Source organism: Bubalus bubalis, chromosome 17, assembly GCF_019923935.1.
Source record: "Bubalus bubalis isolate 160015118507 breed Murrah chromosome 17, NDDB_SH_1, whole genome shotgun sequence".
NCBI lineage: Eukaryota > Metazoa > Chordata > Mammalia > Artiodactyla > Bovidae > Bubalus > Bubalus bubalis.
The window spans coordinates 8976125-8992752 of record NC_059173.1 but is presented as its reverse complement, the minus strand read 5'-3'; the positions used below and the strand labels follow the sequence as shown (position 1 = coordinate 8992752).

The 16628-nt window shown below is 45.8% G+C and overlaps 2 protein-coding genes across 13 annotated transcripts in view; one reads left to right on the top strand and one right to left on the bottom strand.

Annotated features, from left to right (window-relative positions):
- Window positions 1–7903, bottom strand: part of UBE3B (ubiquitin protein ligase E3B) — a 47253-nt gene extending 39350 nt beyond the window's left edge. For 2 of the 9 annotated variants that reach the window (XM_006044826.4, XM_025267469.3), the window contains exons 1-4: window positions 7395–7760; window positions 3336–3433; window positions 1863–2043; window positions 1233–1353 (exon numbers count right to left, since the gene is read on the bottom strand). In XM_006044826.4, the coding sequence (XP_006044888.4) occupies window positions 1233–1353; window positions 1863–2023 (282 nt within the window). In that variant the 5' untranslated portion in view covers window positions 2024–2043; window positions 3336–3433; window positions 7395–7760. The other 7 variants (XM_006044825.4, XM_025267468.3, XM_044930044.2 and 4 more) reach the window with 7 other exon arrangements.
- Window positions 7782–16628, top strand: part of KCTD10 (potassium channel tetramerization domain containing 10) — a 42387-nt gene continuing 33540 nt past the window's right edge. For 2 of the 4 annotated variants that reach the window (XM_006044831.4, XM_006044830.4), the window contains exon 1: window positions 7792–7921. In XM_006044831.4, the coding sequence (XP_006044893.1) occupies window positions 7919–7921 (3 nt within the window). In that variant the 5' untranslated portion in view covers window positions 7792–7918. Of the gene's footprint in view, window positions 7922–8807; window positions 8917–15835; window positions 16050–16628 lie in introns of all 4 variants that reach the window. The other 2 variants (XM_044930045.2, XM_006044832.4) reach the window with 2 other exon arrangements.

Sequence of the window (16628 nt, the reverse complement as noted above, 5' to 3'; positions counted from 1 at the left end):
ACTCCTCCTCTGTTCACTGGGAAGCCCTTCCCTCCCCGCCGACAGTCCCCACCTGCGTGACTGGGCTCAGTGCCAGCGTCCTCCTCTCCCCCCTGCTGGGCTATGGCGCCCATTTTGTTTCTTTCGGGAACCCCAGTACCAAGAAGAGGGTCTGGTGCAACGAGACGCTTAGCTGCGATGGATGCCTGACCCTGGGAACACAGAGGCACTCCCCAGTGGTATCCTTACAACTGTCACAGATAACTAGCTCCCTCCTTGGAACCCTACTTTCTAGGCTGATGGTTCTAACTCCAAAGGTACAACTAGCATGGTTCGTTTGGTGTGCAGGATTTTAAAAGAAATTTCAAATTAGCTGCCAACCAGGCTTCCCTGGTGGCTCAGACAGTAAAGAATCCATCTGCCAAGGCAGGAGACTTGGGTTCGATTCCTGGGATCAGGAAAAGCCCCTGGAGAAGAGAATGGCAACCCATTCCAGTATTCTTGCCTGGGAAATCCCATGGGCAGAGGAGCTTTGTGGCCTATAGTCCATGGGGTTGCAAAGAGTTGGACATGAGTGAGTTTCACTTTTTTTCAAATTAGAAAACTGAGTAGCAAAGATCTCCAGCACCTCTTTAAAAAATACCAGAGTATCAGTCCCCCAGTGGCTGGAGCCAAGGGATGGCTGCTCCTTTGGTTGGTCATGGCACAGCCCTCCTCTCCCTCCGATGCCCTTACCACCGTCTGTCAGTTACCATGAATTATGACCTGTACTGCGCTGTAACTCATGAACAGCTTCTCTCACTCATCTGCTGACCTGTCTGGCTTCTATACGAATCTGAGGACAACTGCTTACAGGAGTTAACACGAAACCAATCGTGAGGAGGGCCTTGCCTGGCCATCCTGTGGTTGCGACTCTGTGCTTTCACTGCAGGGGGCACAGGTTTGATCCCTGGTCAGGGAAGAAAGATCCCACACGCCACATGGCCAAATAAATAAATGGTAAAAAATAAACAAACAAGCAAAAAAAATCCCCCAAATTTCTTTATTGAAAAAAAAAAATGATGATGATTCTCAGCACTGGGTATAATCCCTACAAAACAGCTTCCAAGAAAACAAAAGGGGCAGGACATGGGGGTAACACAACCTGACTCATAGAGCTGCTGTAAGGAATACATGAGTTAATGTTTATCAAATACTTATAAAAGGATCTGACACATAGTAAGCACGACGTGTGCTTGCTGTTATTATTTTACCTCATTATCCTCTTTAATTCTGAACAAGAACAGCAGTTTCCTGGCAATCTTAAAAATACAAAGTGCGCTTCTTTTACTGGACCCAGAGTCTTCTGCTTTAAAAAACTCATCAATCTCTCTCCTAGGGAGGGAAGGGTAAAAAACAAAGATTTTTTTAGTTAGGAGCTCACAGCAGCTAGAAGGCTGTTCAAGAACTCTAAGAAAATACCAACTGGTTTTTCCCCCCCCATTTATTGGGAATAAAAGTGAACGTGCTGGGACTTCCCTGGTGGCCCAGTGGTTAGCAATCTGCCTGCCAACACAGGGGACACGGGTTCAATCACTGGTGTGAGACGACCCCACATGCCCCAGAGCAACTAAGCCCCTGTGCCCTAAGTACTGAGCCCACACTCTGGAGGCTGCAAGCCGCACCACTGAAGCCTGTGTGCCCGACAGCCCGTCCTCTGCAACAGGAGAAGCCACCACCAGAAGAGGCCGTCTCATCACAACTGGAGGGCGGCTCCCACTCGCCACAACGGGAGAAAAGCTGGCGCGCAGCAACAAAGGCCGGCACAGCCAAAACGAATACACTTTTTTAAGCTGCAGAAAACATTAAAAACAAAAAACGTGCTGAGGATTCCCGCCCCCCACCTGATTTCTCTTTGCAGCCGACGCCGACAGAGAAAGCTCCGTATGTGGGCCTGAATCTCCACAGCCGCCCGTTCTCGTTCCTTCTGCACCAGCCTTTCCTCTCGAGCCTGACGGGCTCTGTCGATGAACCAAGCTCTCGAGGTCTGAGAAACGGTGAACATTTTGCAAACTTGCACAAACCCTGCAAGGAAAACAGCCAGTGGCTGATGTCAGTCACAATACGAAAAACACTCACGGAAAGGGGCTTAGGAGCAAAGGGCAGAAAGCCCTGGCACCCTCCCCAAGGGCTAATAGCTCTCCTGGCACGAGTCCCAACTTCCTATCAGCTCCTTTCATGCAACTCCCCAGACCAGCGACGCTTTCTCCTATACTAAATAATTACATTTTCTTAAGAGAAGGAACACAGCGCCTGGCATAGGGTTCAGGCACAGTAATCATTTAATGAATAAACAAAGCATGAATCGATTCCATCTATAAAGCTCTAATTCAAACCAGGCATCCTCTAAGTCAAAGGTCCCTGGATATTTCACTGAACAGTCAGCTTTTATTTTGCCGAGTAAAGACTGGAGGGCAAAACATTAAACATAATTATTTACTGTTACCATCATTTTATTCATTCATTCACTCAACAAATATGTACTGATACCTACTTTGTGCCCAGCACAAAAGAAGCCTTTCATTTTTTTTAAGGGCCAATTAAACATAAAAAAAGCCAAAGGTACATGATTCCAGAATGTGAGACAACCCATTAAATTGAATGTGTTTGGTTCTAAGGACAACTTATTCTGCTGTCCTTACTATTCCCATTTGGCCAAGGGCTGATGAAGATGTTAGAGCAGAGATGCCCCCATCCACAGACTGGCATTCTTGGACAGAGGCTCTCAGTCAGCCATTATAGTGTCATCTAAATCACCAGTAACTGTCTTTTCCCAAAGGGATGGTTGTGGCTATCAGCCTAGAGCACACAGTACTGGTCCATGGAGCCTCTCACACTGAGATAATGGCTTTACATGCTTGAAAACTTTGTCCTTTTATGCAAAATAATCAGCCTAGCTGACACAGGCACTGAAATGAATTATTCAGAAATTCAGACTTCTAGAAAACCATCTTTTTACCAGGTTACCTCACCCAAAGCCATGCCCACGTGAAAACATTCAGGATAAAAAGGGTCACGTGAGGCTCCTCCCCGAGTGACCTGTGTGACCCCTGTTCAACGCTGATCCACAGCTGGTAAACAAGGCTTTGCCAACATGCCAGTCTCTCATCAGTAATTCTCAAGACAAACATGGAGACAGTCCCTCCTGGAGTGTGTGTGTGGAGGGTGCACAGGGAGCAGTAGAGGGAACCTCTAACCAATATTAAGACAGGAGGTTGCATGCAGACTGTGACTAAGTACCTGTAATTCAATCTTGAACTTTCACCTGATCCCAGGAGGGAGTGTGAGAAGACAGGCAATACAAAGAGTCTTCTCACCTGAGGACCTGCTGGTGACGCAGAAATGTCAGGTAATCATTAGTGATCTTACTCAGGACTCACGGCTGAGGGCGGCTTCTCAGAGGAGCTTGTCTTTTCTGGCAAAAGAAAAAAAAAATCCAGATTTCAGATTGAGTTTTATAGGCAGGGCATCGTCTTATCTTCTTCACTGAAAAAAAAAAATAAATAAAAACAGGGCCTCTGGTTTAAAAAAAACCAAAAAAACCCCACCCGTGTCCTCTTTAATTAATTAATATCAGATCTAAATGGCACATGTTATCTCCGCAGTCCTCAGTTTAAAGGAAGCAGGTTGAGAATAAGCCCAAAGAAGTTGCTGAATTAGAGCTGTAGGCTTTATGATGGCAACCAAGAAAGAATAACACAGGGAATGGAATGTTTAAAAGCCATTGTAAATTATGTTTGGCATTTTTAGCAAACTGGAAAAATGTTTATGCTTAAGAAATTAAAAAGGGGCTGGCTGTGAACCAATACCCTCATTGAATTCAGGCTCACACTGCTTGTCACACAACAGTCCAATAAGTCAAGAGACCACTGCTGGGGCGGGGAACAGCGACTATTTGAGAAGACAGCAAACCGAGATGATGGTGGACTCATGTCCCAAAGAACCATCTTGCCTGAGTTAGAATTCAGGCTTCTTTTATACTAAAAAGGGAGGCAATAAAGTCAAACATTTCTTGGTTCCGGTCAGCCTCCAGAGGGGATGTGTTCATGTCTTCCTCCCTGAAGTCATTCATGGGTGGGCCTGGTCAGGATATTTCCTGTGAGCTAAACAAAGGTATTTTAGCTTAAGGCTCATTAGCTGGGAGGCAGAGTTCCCAAAGAGGGGCCACTGAGTATAATTTAGGCTTATATGCAACATCCCTTTAGGGATTAACTTGTAATAGAATACAAAAGATTCTTCCCTATGACCCCAATTACATCAAGAAAAAGTCCTGTGCACAGGTAGATACAAAACTGGGAAAAACAGGAATGCTTGTTTTAACCAGTGAATATAACAAAAAAGAAGCTCACAGTTATAAAAACAAGTGGTTGCCAGTGGGGCCAGGGAAGGAGAAAAGGGTACTGTAGGGTAAGGCACTAAGAGGTACGAACTGGAAGGTATGAAATAAGCTGCAGGAGCTTTCCTGGTGGTCTGGTGGTTAAGAATCAGCCTCGCAATGCAGGGGACAGGGGTTCAACCCCTGGTCTGGGAAGATGCCACATGCCGAAGGACAACTAAGCCCGTGTTCCCCAACTACTGAGCCTGCATTCTAGAACCTGAGCTCTGCAACAAGAGAACCCACGGCAATGAGAAGCCCGCACGCCACTAGAGAGTAGCCGTCACTCGCCCCAACTAGAGAAAGCCCACATGCAGCAACAAAGACCCAGTGCAATAACAGAAAACAAAACAAGCTGCAGGGATATTCTGTACAACATGGGGGAATGTAGCCAGTATGTTACAACTACAAATGGAGGACAACCTTGAAAAACTGAGTCACCATATACTGCACCCCTGTAACTTACATGTATTATACATCAATTATATTTCAATTAAAGAAGAATGGTTGCTTTGAGGTAGTGGGACTGTGCGACACTTTGCTTCCCTAACTGGTCTGTTTTCTTGAATTCTCCACAGAAGGCATGTGGTCGGGCAACATGGCACTGTGAGAGGCATGAGTGTTTTGGAGTCACGCAGAGCAGGAGCGAGCCATAGCTGTGCCGTGTACTGCGGGGATACAGCTCTGAGCTGTCCTGTCTTGTCTGTTAATCAGCTTAGAGGCTGATCATAAGGACTGAGATGATGACATCAAGCACCCGTCGAAGTGGCTGACAGGGCGCACAGTCAATAAGTCTGACGTATTATTTTTATACACACAGATCTGCCTTTTAAAAACTCTTTACTAGAGGCCCTTATCTGTACAGGCACTCTGGGTCTGTGGATAGGAAAGAATGGTCACCTGTTAAAAGAGTTTTTTCTATCACCAGTCCTGTCACCTGGGCTATGAACCCTTGGGCTTGGGCCCTGTTTAGACTGGGTGACAGCTTCAAGCCTCTCAGAGCTGCAAACAAACCTGCCCAAGCCATGAGCACAATGGTATACTCTTTCCTTAACATGGAGACAACCTCTCTCAGGGGGCAGGGGAAAGATGGGGAGGGAGAGGAAGAAGAGAGAGCTTTTCCCGACAGAAAAACGGGAGGGTGCATGTAAACTGTGACTAAGCACCTGTAAGGCTATCTCAAAACTTCACTTCTCCCAGGGGGTTCCTTCTTGAGCTCATCAACCCCTTGGCAACACTGTATGCTGGTTTGTTTACACCACTTAATGGTCTATACTTTGCAGTTTTTCAAATCCTTTCTTCTTCACTTCTTCTAGCTGCATAAGATCTATTACAGTTCATCAATCAAATAAAAACACATCAGAAGTATTTGTGAGGTACTTACTCTGCTAAATGCCCTGGATGATCAAAGAAAAGGCTGTGTATAGCAGAGAAAGACCTGGATCAAAGCAGCCTTTGGTTTTTTCAGTTCTGATTCTTTCTCATTTGGCCAAGTTCCTTATCCTCTGTACGCCTCAATTTCCTTTTCTGTAAATTGAAGTTTGGGATTTTCCTGGAGCTCAGATGGTAAAGAATCTGCCTGCAACGCAGGAGACCCGGGTTCGATCCCTGGGTCAGAAAGATCCCCTGAGAAGGAAATGGCTATCCATTCCAGTATTCTTGCCTGCAGAATTCCATGGACAGAGGAGTCTGGTGGGCTACAGTCCACGGGGTCACAAAGTGTCGGACACGACTGAGCAACTGACATACACACACGTAGCCCAGGTTAGACCACTAGTAAGGGACAGAGCTAAGGTTTTAATAGAGTTCGGACCCTACTTCTACAGTTCCATAAGAGATTCAGTCTTTTCTGGATGAGGTCAGCGTCATACACACACGTAGCCCAGGTTAGACCACTAGTAAGGGACAGAGCTAAGGTTTTAATAGAGTTCGGACCCTACTTCTACAGTTCCATAAGAGATTCAGTCTTTTCTGGATGAGGTCAGCGTCATGGAGAACTATGAAAGAGCCTGACAGTCCAGAGAGTGTCATCCAAAGGTGAAGCATCATAAATACCAACTGCTGTCTGAGCCCCAAAGAATTCTCCACTCATGGTGGGAACAGCTGGGCAGCCAGGTTGAATGACCATCACCATTGGTTAAGCGTGGACCATGGGTCAAATACTATACAGATATTTAATCACCTCTGATTTTTCAACAGCTCTGTCAGGTCTCAATAGCCTAATTTTCTTAAGAATAAGCAATAGGACTTAGATTATTAATGATAAAAGCTATCATTTATTGAAGGTTGCAGCCTATATAGGTGCATGCTACCACCTTCCCACAGAGAAAACGATATTCAGAGAGGGACATGACTTGTCAGAGTTCACAAGGCTCCTGATTTTGAACTCATCTCCAACTCCACAACAATTACTTATTTCAAGTGAAACAGAGAAGAACCAGGGACGCCCCCATTCACAGAAGGCAAAGTCAAGAATGCTAGACTGCCCGTGGGGCCAAGAGAGAGTCAGATTACTACCAGCTTTTTCTTTACTGTTATCATTTACTTCAGCTGTTTTTATTGAGAGCCGTCAGGCATAGTACTAAAACTTGAGTCACACGAGCTCCTCCATTTGACAGGAGCTAGTTACTCCATTTTACGGAGTTGGAAACTGAGGCACAGAGAAGGGAGGGAATTCACTCAAGGTTATCGAGAATCGGTTGGAACTCCGGTACGGATGACTTCTGAGGCCCGGCGTCTGTTCTCGGCATCAACAACCACAATAACAATTTTTTTTCATCCAGCACAAGTCTGTTTATAAAGGCCTATTGCCTCTTTTTATCTCAGTAGCTCCGGAAATAAAAAGGCCACGGAGAAACGTCCCCTGGAGCCCAAAAGCCAGCCCCCAGCACCTGCAACCCCGACCAGGCGAAGCAGGGACCCGGCCCTAGGGCTAACTCCCTCCCAGACCCCGATCCCACCACCCGGAGAACCCACAACCCTGTTCCCACTCGCTACCCACAGGCCGTAGACCTTTATCCGCTCGAGGCCCCGGCGCTCGGGATCGAGGCCGCAGTTACCACCGCTTCAGCCCAATACCCCCGAGTTCTGCCAGACCCGGGGCAGCGGCCGAGGCCCGACCGCCATCTTGCCCCGGGGTGTTCACTCTGAGAGTTCCGTCGGAAAACAACAACCAGTTCCGGAAACGACACTGCCGAAGAGCTTATTCGTCCGGATGGGAAAACCTCCCTGCATCTTGTCATTTATGGGAGCTGCAAAAGCGGAGCATTCAGGAGAGGGATAAACGTCTGACCCAGCCGAGAAGAGACACAACCCATTCTAACTAGGGAGCTTGGAAGAAAAGCGGTCTCTATCTAGTAGTAGTACGACGGACCCTTTAGGAAGGTGTCCTCTGCGGGGCGGAAGAGAGGTGCAGACAGCGGAAGTTCCCGCCCCGGCCCCGCCTCCGCCCGCGGCTCACGCGAGCTGGGTGTTTCCTGTCTCTTTCAGTCCGGGTTTGGAGACTCCGGCTTCCTCCGGCTTTTCATGGTAAGGAGGGCGTTGCCCGCGGACTAGGGGCTGCAGAGCCGCTTGAGAGAGCCGGACAGAGGCAGAATAGAGAGGGCAGGGACCGAGAAGGGGTGCGACGATGGACTGTCGCGATAGGGGAGAGGAGGTTGGGAGGTTGGATGGGGGGCGAGGTTGGGGGTGGGGGAAGGGCTCTGGGCGGAGAATTGTGCCTCTGTTGTGTGGTGGGGGGCTTATCCCTGGCTCTTGGGGACGCGGGAAAGGGTATTGGGGCTTGGGGAGTAGATATGTACTTGAGTAAGTTGTGGGGGGTGGGTGGTAGTGGTGAGCCGGACCACCAGACTTGAGTGCTGGTTAGAAATGAGAATTGGTGATTGCAAAGAGAACAAAGAGATGTCATTGAAAATGGACTTTTGGGGTGGAAAATAGGAAGGATTGTGAAGGTGGATGTGTAGGTGACGAGAGAGCTAAGAGAGATTGCTTGGAGCGGGGCGTTTGGGGTTTTTGGAAGTTGTGCTAGAGTCGCTGGCTTTCGGGGAGGTGGGCAAGGTGCGTCTGAGTATTCGGGCCAGTGGCGTGGAGAAAAGAAACGAGAAGCATGTGGGAGGGCGTGGATTAGATGCTGGGAACTCCGCGGAGGGATGCCAGGGGCCTGAGGTCAGGGTACTTTCTCCACGGAGTTCAGCACCTTAACTGGTGCCCGGGTACGTATCTAGTCAACTTCCGTCGAGACCGGGGTGGCCACACCTAAGGAGCTCGGGATGTCTCACCCTCTTATCACATATCTGTGGGAATGTTTCTCTGTGCTTGGAATCCTTCAGGGTTTTGCTGTTTGGCTTTGTCCCTGAGTGGGAATGACCAAAGTTCAGCCCAAACCCTTTTTTTTTTTTTACTTGTTTGCCCGGAGTCTCTTCCCTGAAAAGTGCAGTCTTAGGGAACACCAGTCCCAAGGCCAATATGGAAGAAGACATGACTCTACCTGTATCTGACTTTGAACTACTCCATTTCTGTGCCAAGTAAGTTCCACCCTAAGGGAAAGGCGGCATTGAAGCAGTGGTTCTCAAACTGTGGTCCCCAGACCCGCAGCATCACCTGGGAACTTGTTAGAAATGGCCAAGTTTTCAAACCCTACCAGATTACTGAGTTAATCTGGGGGTAAGGCCCAGCAAGCCCTGCAAACGATTAAAGTCATGATTTCTTGATTTGGGCTGTTATGAGAAGAGCCTGAGAGTGGGAGTCAGAGGACCCTAATAGTTCTGATACTTTCATTTTCCCTTTGAAAATGGGATTAATGATGACGTTTTTCTCACTAGACTGTTGAAAGAAATAGAACAATGGTCTGTGTGCTCAACACAGGAAGAGCAAGTAATTTGACAGAACACTTGGAAGTAGCAGTGGCTGTCCTGTAGGTTTTGGATACCTGATAATGCTACAGTTTTGTGGCTGGTTGGATTTAGTTGATTTGAAATGGAACAGACTTTTTTGAATTGCAGAAGTGCCCAGAGTTGGGAAGTTTTATATTAGCCTCAAGGCAATGAACCCTTAGATCTAGTTAGTTAAAGGAACACCTGAGCTTTGTGGCAGCACATTAGAATCACCTGAAGAGCTTTGTAAACACTAGTTTCTGAGTTTCCACACCTTTCCACAATTTGATTAATTGTTTTGGGCTGAAGCCAACTCTCAGCACATCTAAGAGCATCCAGGTGATTCCAGTACTGCCAGGGCTAGGACCCTCTGGTCTTAAGGATAGCTTGAGGAGCAGAAGGGAAAGGACACTCTTTTTTTTTTTTTTTTTAAACATTTATTCCTTGAGGATTATTCTGAAGATTTTGACTTTAACTTCATGTTACGAGTAAGGAAACTGAGAGACTTCCCTGGTGATCCATTGGCTAAGACTCCGTGCTCCCAATGCATGAGGCCTGGGTTTGATCCCTGGTCTCGGGAACTAGATCCCACATGCCGCAACTAGAGATCCTGTATGCCACAATGGTCGAAGATCCTACGTATCACAGCTAAGACCCGGCTCAGCCGAATAAATCAATAAATGCCCTTATCAGATCCTCCCAGGTAGAACCCATAGTTTAAAAAAAAAGTTAGCAAACTGAGACTTGGTGTGTCTAAGCGTCACACAGAACTGCAGTCCAAGTTTGCTGAACTCTTGTCCAAACCTTCCACATACACGTCTCCTCCAACACACAACAAGGAAGATAGTTGTGCAGAGAGATGTAGAGAACACTTCGGAGGTTGAGGGATTCAGTATCTTTTTCCTATTGTACTTACTTGCCTGGATCTCTCTTCAAGTCAAGGGCTTTCCCCCACAGCTGATTTTTATTTTTTTTAAGCTAGTGTACAGTTATTTCCTCTCTGTGTGTGGCCTGAAGCTGTGAAGCAGAGGCCTGCTTTTGTTTCTGATTTGGCTTGTTTTTATGTGTGGTCCAGAATTCATAGGGCCCATGGAGCCAGAGGAGGGGCAGCTTCTGCAAGACCAGGAAGTTAAATGTAGCCTGCTTGACCCGGGGGTGACACAGATCTTTTAGAACTGTGGGTTGCAATCTTGGCTGCACACTAGAATCACCCAGGGAGTTGGAATTTTAAATTTCTATTTCCCGGCCACATCCCCAGACCAGTTACATCAGAATTTCCCTGGGTTGAGCCCAGGCATCAGTATTTTTTTCTCATTTTTTTTTTTGGTAAGTGGAGAGCCACCATTGAGAATCAGCAACAGTGTGCTCAGAGGAGTTGGGAAAGAGAAAGCTAGACTTACTGATAGAATTAGAGTAAACTTTTGATTGAATAAAATTGGTAACTAGTATGTCAAGTATTGATTACCCGTGTTTCTTGTAGCCAGTTTTGCGCTCTCCTGCCTCACTTCCCCAACCTCATTGATAATGAACTCAAGCCTTTGAAACAAAGCAGGACCCCAGCAGGGATGGCTGGGGAGTCCTCTGAAGAGAAGTTTGACTGTGAGAGCCTCCTTGTCTACTGCTTTGTGTCCCCACTCCATCTGACTCGGGCTTAGGGATGGACAACAGCCAGAACCGTATTTCCCAAGGTCCTCTCTTAGTATTGAAGTGGGCTCCAAAAAGGTGCAAGGCTTGCTTTGTCTATTCAGAATTCTCAAGCTAGACCAAGATATTTTCCACCTTCGTCCTCTTAGTAATTCAGTCAGATGTCAGAAGAGCTGGAAATGGTCTCCGAAGAGAAGAGAATTTGAGACTTGGAGCGCATCCTCAGATGATCATGCTTTGGGTGCTTCATGTTGCTCTGAGCCAGGGGCTGGGCCCAGCACCCTCTGGGGCTTCTGTCACCACAGCCCTGGGAGGGAGGCGTGGCTCCTGTCCCGCTTGCTAGACCAGACTAGGTTCCAGACGGCCTTCCTTGATGGCCCAGCAGGTAAAGAATCTGCCTGTAATGCAGGAGACCCAAGAGATGCAGGTTCGATCCCTGGGTCAGAAATATCCCCTGGAGGAGAAAATGACAACCCACTCCTGTATTCTTGCCTGAAAATTCCCACGGATATAGAAGCCTGGCGGGGTACAGCCTGAAGGGTGGAAAAGAATCGGACACGACTGAGTGGCTAAGTACAGGCTTGAATGGCTCTTTCAGGCTCCCACAGCTGGTCAGTTGCAGGGCCAGAGGCTTAAACTCAGGTCTGATTTGCAAACCCAAGCCCTCAGCCACACATGGCTTCCTGTCTTTATTTTGGAGCTTTTCTGAAGATGAGTGAGGTGAGGTCCCCTTTCTCAATTTCTGTGTCATAGCTCTGTATGTACCAAGTGTGACCATTGATAAAATCGTGGGCTTGAGGCCAGGCAGGACTTGCCCACGTTCTTCTCTCACTTTGTTATCAGGCCGCCTCTGTCACCATGCACTTCAGGAAGTGACTGAATGTGGGCTCAAGGTATCCAAATTCACAAAAGGGAAATAATGATAGCTGTCTTCCAGCACTGTTTAGATTTTATTTATTTAAATATTTATTTATTTGGCTACACCAGTCCTTAGTTGCTGCATGCAGGATCTAGTTCCCTGACCAGGGATTGAACCTGGGACCCCTGTATTGGGAGCACGAAGTCTCAGCCACTGGGCCACCAGGGAGGTCCCTATTTGGATTTTAAATGGTTGTTTGTGATGATACACATTAGAACAGTGGCATCTTCGGGAAAGGGGCTCTCTGGAGTGATGGAAATGTTCTCTATCTTGAGTAGGGGCTACATATATGGGCTTCCCTGGTGGCTCAAACAGTGAAGAATCTAACTGCAGTGAGGGAGACCAGGCTTCCATCCCTGGGTCGGGAAGATCCCCTGGAGAAGGGAATGCCCACCCACTCCAGTACTCTTGCCTGGGAAATCACATAAACAGAGGAGCCTGGCGGGCTACAGTCCTTGGGGTTGCGAAGAGTCAGACCTGACTGAGCAGCTAACATACACATAGATGCATTCATTGATCAAAACTCATCCAACTCGACACTTAAAATACACTTTTTTGGGACTTCCCTGATGGTCCAGTGGTTAAGAACCTGCCTTGCAGTGTAGGGAACACAGGTTCGATCCCTGGTCCGGGAAGAGCCCACATGCCTCAAGGCAACTGAGGCCATGCCGCAGCCACTGAACCCTACAGCTCTGAAGCCTTCGTGCCGCGGCTCGAGAGCCTGCGCGCCTCGACGAAGACCCCACATGCTGCAGCTCAGACCCAATGCGGCCGAAATAGATATAAAAAACATTTATTGTATATACATTATCTTTAAAAAGGTATCGGAAAGCAAAGCAAGTACAGTACACAAAATTATCCGTTATGACTTTTATTTACCTGTTTCATGTTAGCTGCCTTACAAAATGCTACATCATTTCCCCAAAACATATTTATTTTTGTGTAAATTTTGATCTGACAAGGGTGCTTAAAAAAATATTTACATTTTGGGGCAGATTTCCTTAATGAACTCCCATCCCACCCAAGACCCCCCAAAATCCATAAATACAAGCTTTTTTCCTCTAATATTTGTATTTTATGCAAGTGTAGTTGACACAGTGTTTCAGGTACACAGAAATGTGATTGAGTTATACATATACACATATATTATTTTTGAAATTATTTTCCTTTATAGGTTATTATAAGATATTGACCATAGTTGCCTGTGCTATACACTAAACCTTTGTTGCTTGTTGCATATCTATTTTTTTTTTAATTAGAAATTTAACATTCTATTCAGGCTAAGTCAAACAAGTGGGATCAAAATGTCATAAATTTTTTAGTTAGGCAAAAATTCATGTTTTCTAAAATATATGTTATACATATTTTTATATATGTATATAAGAGCTTTATTATACTTGATAAAGGCTTGAGAAAGAACATTAAAAAAAGAGATGGAGAAATTGGAACACAAACTAAATTAAATGGGAGCGCTGAATATGAAATAGAAAAAGTGAAACAAACTAGATAAAAGTAAAAGATCCTTCTATAGTCCAGTTTTTAAACATGGCTGCTCATTAGAAACATATTGAGCTCTGGCAGAAAGAAAAAAAAAATAGCAATGTCTGGCCTTTTGTATTTTTCAAAAAATTCCAAGATAATTCTGATATGCATCTGGATTTTAAAAAGTGATTACAGGTTTTTCTATTAAATGATAATTTTGGTGATATAAAACACTATTATTTTTCTGTTGACCAATCATACAATGCTATTAAGTGAGTAATAGTTACATAATCACGATAATGAAAGATGCTTGTTGGTTTTCACAATCAGTAGCCAGATAAAAAAATAAAAGGTCATTACAGTTGCAGGCCACAGGGGAATGTGATTAACCTAACAATATAAAATAATTACAGTTGAAGGACCAAGCAGAGCGATGTGGTAAGTGGGAGTGCACATATGCACATATTTTCATGTCCTCAGCCAGTCTTTGTCTTTTGGTTGGTGTATTTAATCCATTTACATATAAGGTAATTATCAATATGTGTGATCCTATTACTGTTTTCTTAATTGTTGAGTTTATTTTCTGTAGATAGGTATTTTCCTTCTCTTGTTTCCTGCCTAGAGAAGTTCCTTTAGCATTTGTTGTAAAGATGGTTTGGTGGTGCTGAATTCTCTTTAACTTTTGCTTGTCTGGAAAGCTTTTGATTTCTCCATCAAATCTGAAGGAAAATCTTGCTGGGTGGAGTATTCTCGGTTGTAGGGTCTTCCTTTTCATCACTTTAAATACATCATGCCATTCTCTTCTGGTTTGTAGAGTTTCTGTTGAGAAATCAGCTGATAGCCTGATGGGAGTTCCCTTGTATGTTATTTGTAGTTTTTCTCCTGTTGCTTTTAGTATTTTATCTCTGTGTTTAATTTTCGTCAGTTTGATTACTGTGTGTCTCAATATGTTTCTCCTTGGGTCTATCCTTCCTAGGATTCTCTATGGTTCCTGAACTTGGTTGACTATGTCCTTTCCCATGTTTGGGAAGTTTTCAGCTCTTATCTCTTCAGATATTTTCTCAGGTCCTTTCTCTCTCTCTTCTCCTTCTGGGACCCCTATAATTCAAATGCTGGTGCATTTAATGTTGTCCCAGAGGTCTCTTAAGCTGTCTCCATTTCTTTTCTTTTTTCTGTATTCTGTTCCGTGGCTGTGATTTCCCCCATTCTGTCCTCCAGGTCATTTATGTGTTCTTCTGCCTCAGTTTCCCACCATTGATTCCTTCTACTGTATTCATCTTTGTTCTTTTGTTCTTCTAGGTCTTTGTTAAACATTCCTTGCATCTTCTCAATCTTTGCCTGCATTCTTTTTCTGAGATCCTGAATCATCTTCACTATCATTATTCTGAATTCTTTTTCTGGAAAATTGCCTGTTTCCACTTAGTTGTTTTTCTGGGGTTTTATCTTGTCTCTTCATCTGGGACATAACTTACTGCTTTTTCATGCTGATTAATGTGGTTTTTGTTTTATTTGCTGTGGGACTGTGGTTCTTCTTGTCTCTTCTGTCCACCCTCCTACAGAGGAGGCTGCAGCTTGTGTAAGCTTCCTAATGGGAGAGACTGGAGGTGGGGAAGACTGGGCCTTGCTCAGTAAAGCTTTAATCCAATTAGCTGCTGATAGGTGGGGTTGCACTCCCTTCCTGCTAGTTGTTTGGCCCTGGGCTCTGTGGTCAAGTTAGCGGTGAACTCCGAGAGGGTTCATGCCAAGGGGGACTCCTGGACTGCTGCTGCCGGTGCCCCGTCCGTGTGCTGAGCCCCTGCTGACCCACACCTCCAGGAGGCCCTCCAGCACTAGCAGGTAGTTCTGGTTCAGTCTCCTGTGGGGTCACTGCTCCTCTCCTCTGGGTCTTGGTGTGGGCAAGATTTCATTTGTGCCCTTCGAGACTGGAGTCTGTTTCCCCCAGTCTTGTGGGAGTCCTATAATCAAATGCTGCTGGCCTTCAAGGCCAGATTCCCAGTCCCTTTGTCGGATCCCCAGGCTGAGAAGCCTGACTTGGGGTTCAGAACCTTCACAGCAGTGCGAGAACTTCTTTGGTATTACTCATCTCCAGTCTGTGGGTCACCCACCCGGTGGGTGTAGGACTTGATTTTTTTCGTGATTGCGCCCCTCCTACCGTTTTGCTGCGGCTTCTTTGTCGGCTATCTTATTTTGGTGAGTTCCAGTTCCTCCTGTTGATGGTTGTTCGACACCTAGTGGCAATTTTGGTGCTCTTGCAGGGGGAGATGAGCGCAAGTCCTTCTCTACCATCTTGAACCGGAAGCCCCTAACTACAAGCTTTTTAACCCCCTGCTCCAGGTCTTCAGAGTTTTCCAGAATTCCTTATTCGCATGAGCTGTGTCTGTCATCCCAGGACAGTGTGTCTTTCTGGGGAAAGTGGTTGGTGATAACTGTTAGTGTCACCAACTGGTTTTGGCTGGAGGGCATAAAACTAGACTCTGATACTGCAAAAGATTTTTTTTTAATATTCTTTATTCCTTTCTTTTTCAGCCTTCCCACAATGAACATGTATTATGTTGATAACTGATAAATAAACAAAAGTTGCTTTTTTCTGCTGCAACACCTGGCATGTGGGATCTCTAACCAGGGATCGAATTTCAATCGAAATCCCAAGACTGGTTTCAGAAGGAAGCTGGGAGGTGAGGGCCCTGCTTCCTCTTGGCCTCTGTCTTTTGCGTTTGGCATCAGGCCACCGAGACCCCAGGTGAGCTCAGCTTGCACTTTTCAAACCTTAATTGCTTGTGATGTTTTTGCGTGATGGAGCAGGAACAGTTTCTTGAGAAAACACTTCACTCTTCAGGAGGCCATTCATCATCTTTTCCTGCTGCAGGCCCTGACACCAGTTCCCCAGGCCACTCCTGAGGGGACAGAGGTCGAGCAAATTGGCCATTGCCTCTACTATCACCGATGGATGGCAGGTTGCCATCAGTTAGTCCCTTAGCCCATTTAAAAATTAACATTTGTGGGACTTCCCTGGTGGTCCAGCGGTTAAGAATCCACATTTCCACTGCAGGGATGTGGGTTTCATCCCTGGTTAGAGATCCCACATACCAGGTGTTGCAGCAGAAAAAAGACACTTTTTTTGGTTTGTTTTTATCAGTTATCAACATAATACATATTCATTGTGGGAAGGCTGACAAAGGAATAAAGAATATTTAAAAAAAATCCTTTGGTAGTTATCAGAGTATAGTTTTACGCCCTCCAGTCAAAACCAGGAGCATGTTTGCAGTCAAAGTTGAGTTTGTTTCCTTGATACATTGAAGGAGGAGTATGAGGTGGCTCA